The 17,243-nt window shown below is 43.3% G+C and overlaps 2 protein-coding genes across 2 annotated transcripts; one reads left to right on the top strand and one right to left on the bottom strand.

Annotated features, from left to right (window-relative positions):
• The first annotated feature begins 4,675 nt into the window (after positions 1-4,675).
• Positions 4,676-7,377, top strand: LOC135373798 (uncharacterized). Its single transcript, XM_064606864.1, has 5 exons — positions 4,676-4,721; positions 5,558-5,779; positions 5,912-5,941; positions 6,266-6,501; positions 6,806-7,377. The coding sequence occupies exons 1-5, from the start codon at positions 4,711-4,713 to the stop codon at positions 7,375-7,377; spliced, it is 1,071 nt and encodes a 356-aa protein (XP_064462934.1). The 5' UTR covers positions 4,676-4,710.
• Positions 7,378-7,647: 270 nt separating this feature from the next.
• LOC135373797 (uncharacterized) lies at positions 7,648-9,012 on the bottom strand. Its single transcript, XM_064606863.1, has 2 exons — positions 8,824-9,012; positions 7,648-8,703 (listed from the first exon to the last, which is right to left on the bottom strand). Exons 1-2 carry the CDS (start codon positions 9,010-9,012, stop codon positions 7,648-7,650), a joined length of 1,245 nt encoding a protein of 414 aa, XP_064462933.1.
• Between the last annotated feature and the right edge of the window lie 8,231 nt (positions 9,013-17,243).

Genomic DNA, 17,243 nt, shown 5'->3' with positions numbered 1-17,243 from the left:
TCCAAGAAACATTCGGAATCCGACAGCGCCGCTGGAACTTCTCTCTCTTATGCTAGTGCCAGTCCCGGAGGAAGCAACAGTAACAGATCCAGCAATGAAGATGAGGACGACGATCACACTACGCGACCCATTGGAACCGACTCTAAACCAGGGAGCGAGCCTGATGAATCTCTCAGCGAGGATGGCAGTTTAGACGAAGGTGATGATGAACATAGCGGAAGCGGTGAAACACCTCATGATGATCCACAGGATGACAACAGTGCTGTGCCACAATTTGACGGAGACATACTTATTTGCGAGGTGTACCGCCGAATTTGGCACGAGAACTTTACCTCGGTCAAATACAACAGTCGCAGTAGGCATCGTACTGATAATGTCGTTCATCGTGGCCCAGGGCTACCTTGGACAGCAGTGGACGACCTTCTGAACCTGGTGGATGCATTGTTCGGCTTTAAGAACAGCGGGTTGCCACGCACAAAATACCTGCTACGAAAGCTATGGGCACCGAAGTATGCCTCCGTGGTGAATTATCACTACTACTGCAACGTGTGCGCTTCGCTGTTAAAGGTGACTGCGGACAAATTACATTTGTGTTGTGATGCGTGCCAGACAACCTTAAGCATTTCAAAGGTGAAGGCCACTGGATCTTTTTTTGCAATCGTAGATCTGAGGACACAATTCTCGAGCCTAATTGCCAAACTGAAAGACGTTCTATACAAAAACCTTTGTGAACTGCAGCGTCAGCGTGAAGAAGGGTGTACAGCCCGTACGAGATATTACGACTGGCATGATTCACCAACGTCTTCACCGGGAAGGATTACTGAACTGGATGACCTTACCGTAATCTTAAACACAGATGGCAGCCCACTCTATAAGTCATTCGAATTCCTCTGTTTGGCCAATTCAGCTCATACTAAATGAGCTCCCTTTGTCATGTAGATATCAACACACAATTGTTGGAGGATTATGGTTTGGACGCAAGCATCCCGATATGCTTCTGTTTCTCGGAAAATTTGTTGAGGCAATGCGAAATGTGGGACAGCTGGTCTGGCAGCACTGCTCGGTTTCTCTTCGTAGTCGAGTGTATGCTATATGTGCTCTGTCGATGCTCCTGCAAGAGCTTCAGTTGGTAATCACCCTCCAGTTCAATGGATCTTTCGGATGCCCGTGGTGCCTTTCATGTGCAACAAGTGAGGAAGGTAAACATCTTTCTGAAATTGTCAAGCTGAGAGTAAAGTGTCTGGGTTTTGTTATTTCCAAATTTAGAAGAATAATCTGGAGCTCAGCATGAAGTAAAAGGGCATGTTGTATATGGCTGATGTCACTGATATCTTTCATTCTAAAATCTCAAGACCTTCACATTTCTCATTTTGTATACGATGTATACGTGTGGAATCATATGGAATGTAATGCTAAAGGGAACCTGCAATGTTATTTTCATATCTGTACAGGACGGCGAGTGTACCTGGAAACCGAGCCCTAATGTTGAAAGAACTGCAGCAGGTGTTCTAAGAGATATTGAGGCTGGCTTTGGAGCTCGAGATATCTGTGAATGGACTTAAAGGACCATCACCGCTAGTCAACCTACCACATTTGACCTCGTATGGTCATACTCTGTAGAGTATATGCACTGCGTACTCCTTGGTGTGACGAGACAGTTCACTGAATATTGGTTGGACTCTTCAAACAGCCAAGAAAAGTATTACATTGGTAGGTATTTGATACGGACTGTTTCATGACAGTGTACGCCCTTCACACCACAACTAGTGCATAAATAACTACTAAAAAACCCTAAAATGTGCATGCGAACACATACTTCAGAATGGTAAACTATACCGGGTATTTCAGTTAAATCCCCAGGCTAAATAATTCGCGAATGGGTGCACCAATCAAAGAACTTTCTTACAAGTATCTGTCCTATATGACCTAAAAGCTGCGCACCGTGTGAATGAGTGGGAAGCGCTCATTATTTAAATAAAAATTCAAATGAGTTTCGCAAAAGAACAACTTCTAAAGCAGGGTGCTGTTGGCATTCAAATGGGTACTACCCCTTTTGGGACCTTCAGATGACACCTTTTAGACATAAATCTGCCACCGAAGGAGATTATTTGTTGCTGTACTTAATTGGTTTCGGTTTACATAGTTTGTCGTGGCTAGTCGCGATGAGGTGAAAAAGGATATAATTCATTGGTGGATAAGGGAGTGGAAGAGCGTGCTTTTGGGCTTCACTGTGACCAGCCGCGGCAAACTATGTAAAACCGAAACCAATTAATGACTGCAACCTGCTTCGGTGGCAGATTTTTGTCTAAAAGGTGTCCACTGAAGGTCCCAAAAGGGGTAGTACCCATTTTAATGCCAACAGCACCCTGCCTTAGAGGTTATGATGTGTTACTTAACTATGTTAAATTTTTATTTAAATAATGAACGCCTCCCACTCATTGACACAGTGTGCAGTTTGTAGGTTGTACCAGACAGATACTTGTAAAAAAGAAAGTTTGTTGATTGGTGCACCCATTCGTGAATTATTTAGCCTGGGGATTTAGCTGAAACACCCGGTATACTACCTTTATATGTCATTAGATGATGTCATGATCATTAGATTTATTGAGGAAGGAAACACAGGAGCAGCACATGTGCAGTTTATTTGCGTGTGTTCGGAGGTTTACTTTTCTATTACAATACCAGTCGTGGTCTGCAGGACAAGAAAAATCATGTGGCAGTGATGACTGCATATGTGTTTGTGTTTGTTGCTCATGTGGTAAAGAACGCCATTATTCAAACTTGTGCAACAATGGAGGAAGTCAAATGGTTCTGCGACACAGCGCCAGATTGCAAACAAATTATTCAAGATGACCCAGCACACACGGGGCCGAAAAAACAACTGATCAAGTACATATTTACGAATGAAACATTATTCCTGTGCAGTGACAGAGCTGCTTTCTCTTATAGGAGAACCGCAGCCGAGAAAGGAATACGGTACCATAATGTTTTATCCGCGATGACGCCAACATTTCACAGGCTTTGGAGAAGCACAGAAACACGGAAAGCAGCACGAGCAACAGGCGCTGCAAAACCACAGTTTTAGAGAGGATCAGTTGGTGGACAGGAAGTAACGACGAGTTTGATTTGAGCGACCACCAGGGGGGTCACATGCACATTTTTTGCGAGACGGACGCTCCTATGTTTCCTTCCACCGTGATTATATTAAAATACATGTACATGTATTGCTGTTAAACATGCCGTAATGTTTACAACGTGCAGTTATATGCAGCATAGAACTGTTCTACTTAGTTCCAGTCTATGTCAAAAATTAATAACTGTGCGTGTTCAGGTCTAACCAAAATAATCAATAGCAATTGAGAGTGCTGGTCAAATACATATTTTTTTAACTACCAGGCTGCAGAAGATGAAAAATCAGGTTCCAGACAGCTGAAATGTTAAATGCTTTCCGTACCTCATACTATTCTGATATTAGTTATAATTAGTATAGTCCAGCTCCCATCAACTGTAATAACACTGGAAAAAATACGGACTCATTTCCGAGCACGAGAACAGCCTCCCTGGGGGCAGTGGAGGAATTTTTAGTGAACAAAATCCTTGCGTTAAACTAACAAAACAATTTTGTTCAATTAAGATTTCCTCGTGGCCCCAAGGGTTGCGGTAAACATCCGTGGAAATAAACCTTCTTTTTTCAGTGTTATTGTTGGTTGCGAGACGCAAAAGTCGAGACATTATATTTTTGTGCAAATGCATTCATGCCATTTTCGATAGCCAGTGTTTGATCGAATCAATTAGTTTTCATGCACCAATGAGAACTTTCCGCCAGTGTCGTATTTATTGTTCCGAGATTTACCTCACTAAGTCCTCTGGCCCGTGTGCAGCGTCTTTATAATAATGAAATTTGTGACATTGACGTTTTTCATTGTACAATGTTTTACTAATTCATGTTCCACTGCTTTGTACTAGCCATTGTACCATATTAGAAGGGCCATCGCGCTGTTTATGGACAAGCTAATAAACTACAATTGTTAAGGTTGACAGAAGCTGTACTAACCATCAATAAGTAGACTAGCTTTCCTGATATCAGTTGGCCATGTCCTCCTTCTGTTTCTTTTGTTGAACTTCCTGCTGCTGTTACAGTTCATAATTGAAGTACCTGCTTTCTCTTATTTAAGGACGTCCAAGTGTGCTGGAAGTGCTGAATAAGCGCCTCTTAAGCATAAGGCCACCTCACCACATCACTCGTTTGCCCCGTTCACTGTGTGAGAGATGCTACTGGAAGGCTCATGAATGGAGGAACTGGTTGCTCTTTTATTCGCCACTCCAACGACCGATTGTGGGCAGCAGCGTAGCTCAAATATGGCTGCTGAGGCAAGGGTCGGTTCCGTGACGGAATGCTCAAAAAAGTTGTCGCTTTCTGAAATACTAGCATTTGTTAATGCCACTAAGGTTTCCCGAAACCTTTACGAAGGGGAGTGTGTTCTCGATGCGGGGCATGTTATAATGTGTGGCATTTCGAAGGAGTGCGATGAAGAACTGTCAATATTCGCGTTGTGTTTGTCGACCAGCGCATTATCTGGAGATCCCCATACCGTAACAGCGACACTTTCAAGCGTCGCCGATGAGACTACATTTCGAGTGAATGCTGTGACGTGGAGTTGCAAGGCTGGACAATCTGAAAGCTGTAAGCACGCAGTTGCAGTACTCCTGATGTGTAACAGGTACTGTCAGGGACACTTCTAACTTTCTACTCGTTTCCGTGGCCTCGCTCCGATAAGCGTCACGCTAGCGGCCAAGCTCGCAAACAAAAGTGGACTCGTCAGGGGGTGGCCGGGTGTCGACAAGCTATCGCATTGCCGCACGAAGGCGTTGGAAGGACCGATTAAAAAACAATAAAGAAAAACGTAGCAAGAGAAAGCAGACGCGATAACAAACCGCGATCTTCTTGCTCCTTACAATACAGGGCACGGCACGTGACAACCAGATTAAGATAGTGATATAATTCCCTCTCACACCGTCTGCTTTCCTTTTGTGACGTTTTTTTTTTTTTTTTACACGTTCCTTCCAAGGCCTTCGTGCGGCAATGCGATACCTCGTCGGCACCCGGCCACCTCCGGAGGAGTCCACTTTTTGTTTGCGGCCTTGCCCGCTAGCGTGGCGCTTATCGGAGCGAGACCACGGAAACGAGTAGAAAGTTAGAAGTGTCCCTGACAGTACGTGAAAACACTTGTGATCTCCCGCGTTGTGTGGAACGCTCCCCTTGCTATGTTATCTTTTGGTGTCTGCACCGCGTATTTATCAAAATACTGAATTTCCCAATATGATTAGGCTAGAAAATGTCGTTCGTCACTTTTGCATTCCTGGGCTGTTCTTCGTGTCTGTAGCAAATCAAGCAGTTATGACGCTTTTCTGAAATATCCCAGGAAACCACAAGAAAGAAAATCGCGGTAGTCCTTAGAAGCTTTCCTTTCCTCTCAAGTGACCTTCATGTGCAAATCATGCAAACAAACATTTTCTGTGTCGTGACTCTTCTGAGTTATTATTTGTACTTTTGCAGGCAAGGGATACACAACCTTGAACACCTCAGTGTGACAGACTTGGAGTGTTCCTGGAAAGGAAACAAACGTAACAAAACTATGTATGATGAGCCGACAAGACTGGAGGACTACTGCCATGTTGAGCAGCTGCCAGTGCTATTTCTTGTTCGTGCTGACAAACGTACAAGAATAATGAGTGAGATTCAGGAGCTTTGCCCAGACTCTGTGCTCAACGTGCATCGGTATGTTTCATCTTTGTATAACCGGGTTGCTGCAGTTGTGTAGGCACGTGGGAAGCGTCAAAGACATCGCTGCTGTTAAAAATGTGTTTTGATCATCACCGATCTTCTAAATCTTTTTTTTTTCTCTTACAGAACAAGGAGACGAGCCAAACAAGTAGTCGGGTAAATGATGTTCATTATTTTCAACAGAGCATTGATTTTAGCACATTTGGAGTGCAGAGGGCCACAGAGTTCTTTGACGCGCATGAAATATTTTCAGAAAAGCTCATTCTAGCTTAGCACACTGTGGCCCCAGAAAATACAGGACCTATCACAAACCACATGATTTGCATTCACTACATTGATCTTGTGTGTGTCTGAACAAGCTTCGTTTCCAAATCTGAAGTTTATTCCACATCGCAGTGGTAATATTAGCAGCTGTGAATTGATTTTATTCCGATTCTTAAGAATAAAGCTAGCATAATATATGTTGTACTATATTTTCAGTGGTGCCAGCCTAACCAAACAGAGCAGCGGATGGTCGGCAATCTTGTCAAATGCGGAGGCTGGTACTGTGATGGGTGCTTTGGCCGAGAAACAGCTGTCATTCACACCTAGTGCTGACACCATGCAGTTCTACAAGGATAACATCGTTATCACAAAGGATGAAGCAGAAAAAATTCTACGTGACACCTACAAGGACAAGTTGATCTGGATGACCCAACGAAGGAACCGAATAACTGGTACAGAGCTGTGCTTAAATTTTGACACTCAAATGACAAGATAATGACTGCACTCGTCAACGTGTGGTAATGCATACACAAAGTTGCAGACAAGATTAATTTCTGTACCTGACTTTTACCTCACTGTGATGTGACAAGTGTTCTTACTGTGCATGCTACCTTCCAATGTGAAGTGAATGTGTCAAAGCTCTGATCAATGGAGCTCTGATAATTAAGATGCCACGTTTGAGAGGGCATTTGCTAGCTGCATACCTCTTCTGTTGTATCGTAGTGATATGCCTATAAACATGTTCTGTTATTTCAGGTACAACATGCTACCCCTTGTTTACCTACAGCAAGAAGGACTGGCACCAGAAAGTTCTAAGCACATTGCATTCATCATTCAAAGGCAACAGTTCAACAAGATATGGCAATGACAACGAAGAAGCTGCAAGGCTGAGATATGAAGAGGTCATGCAAAGGAAGGTTATCACTTGTGGGCTAGTGGTGTCTACAAAAAATCCCTGGCTAGCTTGTTCTCCAGATGGAGTGGTAATGGAAGCAGGATCCCCATGTAAGCTTGTGGAAATTAAGTGCCCTGTGAAAGGGAAGCAAGTGTGTGCAACAGAAGTGGTGGCTAGCTGCAATTTCCTAGCAAGTGATGGTGAAAACTACAAACTGAAGAAAAGGCATACCTACTATGCACAAGTGCAACTGGGCATGGCCATCTTGAATGTATGCCAGTGTGACTTTGTAGTATATGCAGCTTTTGATAACTCTGTGCATGTCATTAACGTCAAATTTGATTACGAGTTTCTGTGGAAAATGGTGTCACGCTTACACAACATCTATTTTGAGCATGTGCTTTCAGCACTCTGTGCACAGCCTGTAAATTAGTGATGGGGACCTGAATTAAAATCATGTAAATCTACACGATAGCGTACCATGTGTCAATGTTGTACTGTGTCATGAAATGAGTGGACGCTAAGGTGAAAGCTGCCAATTTCTAAAGTTATTTCCTACATCAAGGGCTATTACGGCTCATAAATTCCCACTTTCATTTTAACAATCACAGTATTTACAATTTATTTACAGTATTTACAATCAATGCACTACTTTCATTACACACCACTATACTTCCTTGTTTCACTCACTCTACTCAAGATGTCAAAGGAACTTGTCTTTGCCTATAATTGGCCTTGATAGATTGGTGAGGGCAGCTGATATCAACAGCACATCATCAGCAAATGGGACCATGTTCCATGTCAACTTATGGGTAAGGATCTTGAAGAGCTTTATACGTTGTATGGCCCTCTCAACGTGTACTCTTGCTGCAGCTATCTTTCTTGTTCTCATAGCCTCCGATTTTGTAAACTGCTTCTTTTGGCGAAGAAAAGGTGGCCTAATCACATTGATGAGGTGCTCCTCACAGATAGAGTCAATCAGAAAGCCCTTGTCGACCATCACACTATCAATACCAGGGAGGAGATCCTTCACTAGTCCACTTTGTTCAAAAATCGCCTTATCAGAGGCTCTGCCTCCATATCCCTTGCTGATGAAGGTGATCAAACCACCTGGTGAAACACCAATCATGTATTTCACGGTATGTCCCTTCTTATAATGGGAATATGTATTGACGCGGCATCTAAGGCACTTGGGCACTCCCACGCTCACCTCTGTGCAATCGAGGATAACTCTTGTTTGTGAAAAATCCTTGAAACACTTTGGAATGTTTTCCAGCACTTCTTCTTTTGAGGGCCAAACTACAGCACATCGCAGCAGAGCGGACAGTGCCCTTATAGTCATTTTCACTGCAGAGCTGCAGGTTGTTGGTGACACAAAAAACATATGGCATAGCACATGAAAGGGGAAAGTGTGCTTGAGTACCATCATTGTCATCACAACTTTGTCTTTCCAATTGAGTACATTCTTGCCAGTTGTTGGTAGCTCTTCCTCTAGAAGACTGGCTAGTTTGTCAAGTAACTTCATACTGCCGATGCCTGTAATGGACTTCACATTTTTCTCATTTACAAGCTGTGTAAATTTAAATCCAAATTCCCCTGACGTAACTTGGATGCTTTTGTCTTCCTTAATTCCTATGTCTTTCAAAACTGATACAAGGTCTGCAGGTTGTGTTTCATCTCGAATAATCACTTCAGTGTCACATCCATGCACCTGTTCATTGTGTACGCCATGTGCTTCCTCACCGCAGAAGGTGTAATCCTGAAAATATCGTTACAGGCGTTAACAACAGTGATAAAAATCACAACCATCAATGAGCCAAAATAAATGATTTACATTTTAAACACGTTGCTTCAATGTAAATGTGAAGGTAGTGTTTACGTTTTGAGCGTCGTCATCTGGTGTCACATCTGTGCAGTTTTCCTTCCTTGAACGCTTGAGATGTCTACCTTGTCGCTGCTGCTGCAGCTCTTGCATCCTCTTCGCTTTTCTAGCATCATAAGTGGAGAGTTGTGGCAGGTTCTCTGATGGCACTGTTCCTTTCTTTAGGCGTCTTGTTTTGCACTCCATATCTAGAATAAGATAAGTTGAAGAAGTGATAAAATGTAGGTGAGTTGACAGTATCGCACAAAGAACTCCGGAAAAGATGAACATAATGTGCGTAGCATCGGGAACGCCGCGTTCCCCATATTACACGCGCGCGCGCACACACACATATCCGCGTTGATACGCGGGTGTAGGATGGGAATATACTTTTTTTTTTAACTTTCAACACTCGTTGCTTGTGGGCACAAGGAACCCAGAAAATGAGCCCCGAGAGAATTCACAAGAAATTCCACGCCCATACCTGCGTGCTGCAATCACGCGTATCAGCAAAGATGTACAATTGGTAACGTATGCAACATGTGTGCGACTCGTACGTTATAAAGCGAATATGATATTACTAACCAGGCAAGAAGTAGTCGTCCTTAGTGAAATGTCTCGAGCATACAGACATTGCACGTGTCACGGGCTTTCCGATGCGGAGCAGGCGTATCCATTCCTGTCGCCGATTCACAGTTTCCCCGTTGCGACGGCACGTGTCTGTTTTGCTAGGAAAACTGTGAAACGACAAGTTTCTATGTCGCATTGGTATGCTATTGCATTGTGGAATAACGGAGCAATTTCGTTTGCTTTTTGACGGCCCCTTCTCAGGGAATTCCATAATCCTACCGTTTCGCCCTACCGGACACAGTACAGCGGTACAGCTTCTGGCGACCCTTGTTTCGCTATAGCTGCGCTGCTTACCGCAAGAGGGCGAGCATTTCGTTGGAGGCGCGAATTGCATACCTTGCTGCAGACAGGTGCTGCCACAGAGGTACCTTCGGCACTTTGCCTTGCTGTCGGAAGCAATCTTTATCTTGTTGCGAGAGGAACTTTCACTGGACCAGATTAATCATGCAGGTGAGAGAACTAGCAATGGTTTCTTGGAGGTGTTTCTGCATCTACCCAACAACAACAACATTCATTTGGCATTAGATGAAGGGACTCAGGTTTATATTATACGTCTGGATTTTCAGAAAGCGTTTGACACTATACTGTGCAACAAACTAACTGACAAGCTCGTCTGATTGGGCATAAACACAATCACTGTTCAGTGGATATCATCATACCTATCAACACCAGTGCGTACAGCTTAAAAATAGCAAGTCCGATAGTGTTCATGTCACCTCCAGCATTCCCCAGGGGTCTGTTTTGGGCCCTCTATTATTTTTCGTATTTGTAAACAGATTGCTCACGAATATTGCATTCAAGGGCAGATGCTGAAGCGGGTTACCAGCTTTAAATACCCCCTTGGGCATCATGATTAATTCAGTCGTCAGTGAATAAACCCTATAAATAAATAAATAAACAAACTCCAATCCTGACCTCATTTCAGAGCGTCTTCTCAGAAGCTTCATATCACGGGCAGTGAACCTCTACGGATCGCGGTGCATGACCTTCAACGTTCACCAACTTATTCACATTGCTGAGGCAGCTCGAAACCTTGGACCACTTTGGGCACATTCTGCATTTACGTTTGAGAGTGGGAATGGGGCTATTGTAAAACTCGTCAATGCAGCGAAAGGTGTGCCTGAGCAAATACTTGAGAGAATAATCATGACACAGGAGTTACACATTTTGTTGTCATTAATGCCCCTGCCTGGTAATGTACGAGAATTTTGTTCTGTCCTTCTTGGTTACCCCAGAAACCAAAATGTAAAACGTGTTGAAGGTGCTTGCATGTTCGGTGTACCGAAACATGTGCTGAGTCTTTCACCAACAGAGACATCCTGTCTCGAGTCAGTGCTTCATTCTGTTCCTCGTATGCAGGAACACTTTAGGTTTGCTCTTCTCGGTACAATATTTCACAGTGAACGATACAGGGCAAGCAGGAAGAACTGCAGTGTGTTTGAAACTAAAGATGGTGGCTACTACACAATTAAAAGGATATTTGTGGTAACTGACAGCAGCTCTCCAGTAAATGGAGCAGCTTTGTTGCTTTGTGCAAAGATCATTCCTGAAAGCAATGTTGCAGACTTCCCAACACATATTTTGGAATGTTTTTATTCTGTTGCCTATTCTTTGGTTCTGCTTCGTATATCTGACATAGCAAAGCCATGTATTTTAATCTCATTTGGGGATGGAGAGGATTACATAATGTCTGTTCCAAATTTGGTTGAACGCGACTGACTTCTGTTCAGTGGCTGTTTTAGAATTGGGAGTCTGTAGTATAGAATACTAGTAACATTTTGATTTGCGATGCAGCCAAAGTGTACTGAAAAATGTATTGATTAGAATCATACCCCTGTCAGACGTACTAATTTAGTGGGACTTTCAGCGAGTACACTTGCAGTAAGTGTCATTCTTTCGGAGTCACACGGCATCTTTTAGTGACACTAAATGCAAAGTACACTTACGACGAAGTGAGTTCGCCAAACTCACTTCACTTTGCCTGCGACAATCAAGTACGTATCCTCCACGGCAGGGATCGCGTAACAAAAAGCTTATTTTTGGAAAAGGAAAGAAACAACCCAATCGGAATTTATTTTTGGACAAATTTGTTAAGACAGCGCTGATTTGTATAAGAAAGACGTAAGGATTTTTGGCGTGATTTACCGGTACTCTCGTTCACAGACTGCCCAGTAGAGTTCGTAATCCACTTCGCGGCAGCCATATTTGTTGACATTGCACGATGGTTAAGTGTTACCGGGGAAATCGCGAAATACTCGCAGTGAAGCACTGAATAATGGAAGACAAAAAAGACAGGGCATCGTGGTCTGACATAGAAACCTATGCTATCAGAACATGGGAGGACCAAGCGAAACGCGAAAGTGTATGCTGACATCGCGGGCCAGTTGCACGCGCAAGACATAGTAAACACCACCAAAGAGGTGAAGAAGAAGATTGAAAATTTGTCAAATAAATATACTTGTGTTGGTTTGCAACAATTATATTTATGACGTTCAATCGACTTCAACTGCGAAGAAAATCTTTATGAAATGTTTCTGGACGTAAGAAAAATGATTTTACCAAGAAAGTATGGCGCACTCCCCGATGTTAGGTGGGAATTCAAGCTCGCCCATCGTCATCATCATGACTGCTTAGTGACACTTACTCATGCCGTGTAGCAGGAGCCTAGTGAAAGTGACATTACGGGACGGAGTGCACTTCAAATAAGTGACACTAAATTAGTACGTCTGACAGGGGTATCAGTTTCATGCCATTGCCGTAAAGTGCAGGTTTAGCTTCAGTTACGGTCAGCTCAACCAGTGTTAGCTTAAAGTGGGACTCCGCAACAAAATCACCACAACGATTGTGACATAGCAGTGACCCTTGCGGTGTCAGGAACATACATATGAAATATCGCGTTCCCAAAGTGCACAGATTTTATTCGAACAAATTATTACGAAGTGAGCGCTTTGCTTCTGAGAAGCAAGAGAGCGCTGAAAGCAACACTGCCGACGTCATCCTGCATGGAAGAGTGCAAGCTTCGCAGCAGAAGACAATGCCGGGTGACGTCAGAGCCTCCGGGCGAACCGCCGTGCACTTTCTATGTTGGTTTCGGTTTGGTATTGTCATCATTTACGAATTATGCGAATGTTGTATTCGGTATAAAGGGAGCGTCTGTGCTCGGTATGATGCTCACCTATTTTTTTCAAATTCTTCCGAACATCTCATGAGTAACTCAAGTAACTGAAGTAAAAGGAAATGAAGAAGTGGGAGCCGTGCTTGAATTGTTTCTCATGTACTAGATCGCTAACTGTTATTTCCAGTTCGAGTTCAGGTATATGACCATAACATTTTTGTTGCGGTGTAAGGGCTATGGTTAGGGTTCGGTTCGACTGGTTAAACCTGCACTTGATCCAACAAGACCTTTTTATAAGCCTATAAAAAGGTGTTCATTCGTCATTACTATATACGTATTGTGCTTCAAGCCAGGTGCACCTATATTATTCGGTTTGCTCAGTGTTATCTTTTGGCAGTACAGCTAGCTCTTGCTGTTCACAAAGAAAAGACCTAACGAAGTTGAACGATAGAATTACATATTGCATTTAAGTGTTAGCTAACCACGCAAAATGCGTGCAGGTACCTTTCTGCACATATGCTGTAGTTGCACATATGTCAATACCACTGAATATTTTTCTGTTTTAATGTGCGTTCTGTTCTCCATGGGCCCATCTCTGCAAATCCCCAATTTGTCATACTGTATATATGTTTTGTATATATGTACTATATGTATGTTCTGAATGCACTATGAGTTCTTTAAACATAAAAAAATTGTATATCCATTTGCAGTGGGTGGCTACACTTTCTTATAGCTTCGGGTTTTCAAGTGACTCATGGGTAAAAAAATAACCGCCACCTCTAGGCGTGCATTCAGTTGAAATCTGCATATATCTGATGTAAAGAGTATTTAAGTACCGTAATATGCCCAAATGTGTGCAAGGAGTACACTCATCATTGCTTGTTCGGTCGACAATAATAATGGACTCTTATCCATGTTCCACAAATGAATGCAGCATCAGTTATTTTAAGCACTAACAATTTTGATTTTCAGTGGGTGGATGTGTGTTGCTGCACGTTATGTTTCGGAGTTTTCTGTGATTCATAACTGGTCGACATGATGGCTCCTGTGTGGCAGTATATGACCCTATATGACTCCTGCATGATCTGCATATAGGACCCCATGTAACCCCTACATCCTCTATACAGGAACATATGGGTCCTGCATGGTCCTACATGACTCCTGCATGGGTTCGTGTAGGATCCCGTAATGACCTACACAGGAGTTATATAGGACCTTATGGCTCCTGCATGACTCCTGCATGGGGTCGTATAGGATCCCATAATGACCTACACAGAAGTTTTATAGGTTCCTAAATAACCTATAAGGATTTTATAGGATCCTGTATCATCCTACATAGTTTTATGCAGGACCTATATGAATTATTTATAGGTTTTTTTAGTAGGGGCGCGTCCATCGTGACGTTGCCTATCTCTGTGATGCCGTCATCGGCTAGCCCTTTCACCATCACCACCACCACAACTAATGAATTGCTATGCGTCTATTCTTCCCTGCCTGACTATAAATCCTCTCTTTTGGAGGAAACGATGACACCTGTCGAACTGTAGCACATCCTGCGAGATGCAAAAGAAAACAAGAAGACATTTTAAAGAAAGGCGACATCATGACTTCATGGCAACTCTTGTGACCTCGTTTCAGCGAGGTTCGTTCTTATTGTAGTCTTTGTTCTATTAAATATACTTCACCATGTATTGACAACCTCAAAATCAGCCGAAATCTCCCGAAACTGACGGTGAAGAGTTCAAGCCCATCCTTTAAGTCTTTTACGTATGCAGCCATTCTAGCGTGAGTTTTATGTGTAATAGGTATACATCCATACATTCATGGAGTTATCTATCTTGAACGATTATCAGGGCTGGCTTAATACCTTCACGAACGGGTATGAAGAGAATGATTAACCCCAGAGAAAATTAAGGCAGGGACGATCACAAACAGAGTGTGTACAACAACTTGATTACGGCATGATGGCTGGGGAGTTTCACCGCCGGGGACGATAATTTACACAATTATTGCTGGTGATGCGGGGAATGAAATAATAAGCCCTCTCACAATAAGGATCGGAGTCCCGTGATGTCCAGAAAGGTGAGAGCAGAGCGTTGGTGTTCTGGATGTGACCAGGGACCAAGCAATTTTGTGTGAGAGGGGGAGTGAGTCGAGCTCGTTGAGGGATGGAAACTCACGAACGCATAGTTTCTGTACAGTGTAATCATGTACATGCACACCTCAGCGAAGAGACAGGCTTTCTAATATACAGACATCCATATACTATGTGTGTATCCTAGCGGATTTTCGAAACGGTTATTATGCCGGTATTTCCCTTCACAGATGTGTACGGCAACAACTTTTAGACATCTTATCAGGTGTAAAGCTCAGCACCCGGTCTTAACGTATACTTTTATACGTCACCAGTACGATTTGCTGGACAGGTGGTCGGTACCATGGAGCGCATCATAGGGGCCCGGAAATGCAGAAACGCCATACTGCTTCGATATATGTATGTACTTACTGAACCTTCCCCCGCAAATGTGGAACTGCTCTGCGGCTGGCTTTGCGCACTCTCCCGGTCGACCGTAGGCAAGGAACAGAAGAAAATACGGAAACACGGTCATACTGATTGCGAGATAAGCGCAGTAGTGAAGAACGCAGTGGCAAAAATCTACTCCTACACCTCTACGTGAATGTTATCGACTAGTAGCTCTGTTTAAACATCTGCGAGCGATGATGGCCGATTTTGCCCCTGGTTTCCTCCATCAGTGATGCACCTTCTACCGAACAAATATATAGGAAGGATACTGGATACAGCTAATGATTAATGCCTCTCGGAGCTTACACAGACACTATAGGTCCATAGATGATGCCCTTGGCGCACTGTCAACAAGAAGGAGGAAGGAGGAAACGGGTTCAGCAGTAGCGCAGCACGCAACCGGGAGGCCGCGTTTGCGTTGTATGGGATACATTTAAGCAAGTTCTGTCAGCTCAGATTGTCCTGGTACAAATCGATCATTCCAATTCTGGGCTGACTCTTCAAACCCAATGAAACACATCCAAGCGCTGTATTTTGACATTTAACATATGCCATTTGACGTATGAAGCTGATACGGTAATGATCAATCACCTCTTCATAATCAACAGGACCAAGTTCCTCTCCCGAAAACGGCTTACATATGAAATGAAAAAGTTTTAAAGAATGACACTCTTTCTGTAGCGAACATCATGAACACGTAAAGTAGGTAATAACTCGTACGTACAGCTATTGAGCTAAAGGGGTTATCGCATCTGGGAACGCATGAGGCCGATACGGTAATGATGGTCACCTCTTCACAGTCAAATTGACCAAGTTTCGCTTGCGAAAAGAGCGTATACAGGGTGTTCAAGATTAAGCTTTCGCGAGCCCTACGCAAACACAGCGATGACAGGAAACCGGATGATAACTTTACGCTATTTGTGTAAGAAACAGGTGCTGCTAATGATGTAGCACCTGTTTCTTACGCAAGGAACAGAAAAATAGTACCAGGTTTTCTTTTGTTCGGCTATTTGTGTGCTAGTGCTAGCGAAAGCTTAATTTTGAACACCCTGTATATTCAATGAGCAAGTTTTAAAGATTTGAGCTCTACAGAGCGGACAATACGCTGGAAAAATTGTACACATTTTTTTTTACGTTGCGAGACAACTGAGATCATGAGCGACGCTACAGCGGTCGGTCTGTGGATTGCTTTTGCCCACCTGAGGGTTCTTTAACGTGCGATGATAGCTCATCACATGGCACCCTGTATTTAACGTCCCTCGCGGAAGACGGCGTGTTTAAGCAACTTGTACCCTGCCACCAAGTTGCTGGCGTCCTCGCGCGTCGATCGAACCCACGATCTCGGGATCAGATGGCGAACACGCTACCGACTGAACCACCGAGGCCGATTTATTCACAATTATTTACCTGCAATGACGCACAGAAGACTGTGATTCCTACTGCACCTAACACAAAGACAAAAATAGGTTTTCGCGCAAACATTTTATATCCACGTCCACTCCCTCTGGCGGTGAAGTTTTTGAATCTAGAAAGAATTCAAAAGTGTAGCTATTGGAATTACATATACCAATCAATATATCGAGAATAAATAAAATATGTTGCTCCAGAATTTTTGTCTTGTATCGTTTTATTGTCTTGTTTTTCAAAAACTTCCATGCGATGTGAGGATGACTTACGGAGGCCATCAGTGGAGAGAAGGAGGGGAAAAAACAAATAAAAAAGGATTTCAAAGAACGATGACGGAAAGGGTTAATCACGTGTAAACACCTTATTCTGTGAAGATCTGAAAATATGGAAATGCGCTGTGGGCGTACGTGGCAACATCCCTTTTAACTTGCATGCTTTTGTCTGTGAATTCGATGAGTGAAAGCTGGACGCCATCATGAACCCACCGCATATGTACTCCTAAGTGAAGCGAACAAAACATACCCAAACTGCACTGTTGAGGTCGCACCTCCAACCACTGCTTAATGCATATGTGCAATATAACCAGGTTATAACAAGCTACCAACGTTAGCGACGTTGTGAAAGCTTTCTCTGTTGCGTGGTTTTTGGATCTTTCCACCAACCCGACCGCGTTGACTCCTCTCCTCACAAGCAAAACGCATGCCTCTATTTACCAAGCATTATTTTCTTACTTTTTGTTTCGGGAACAATTCTAAACCACTA

Source organism: Ornithodoros turicata, unplaced genomic scaffold (genome assembly GCF_037126465.1).
Source record: "Ornithodoros turicata isolate Travis unplaced genomic scaffold, ASM3712646v1 Chromosome32, whole genome shotgun sequence".
NCBI lineage: Eukaryota > Metazoa > Arthropoda > Arachnida > Ixodida > Argasidae > Ornithodoros > Ornithodoros turicata.
Note: the sequence above shows the minus strand (reverse complement) of the source record. Positions and strands in the feature narration are given on the sequence as shown.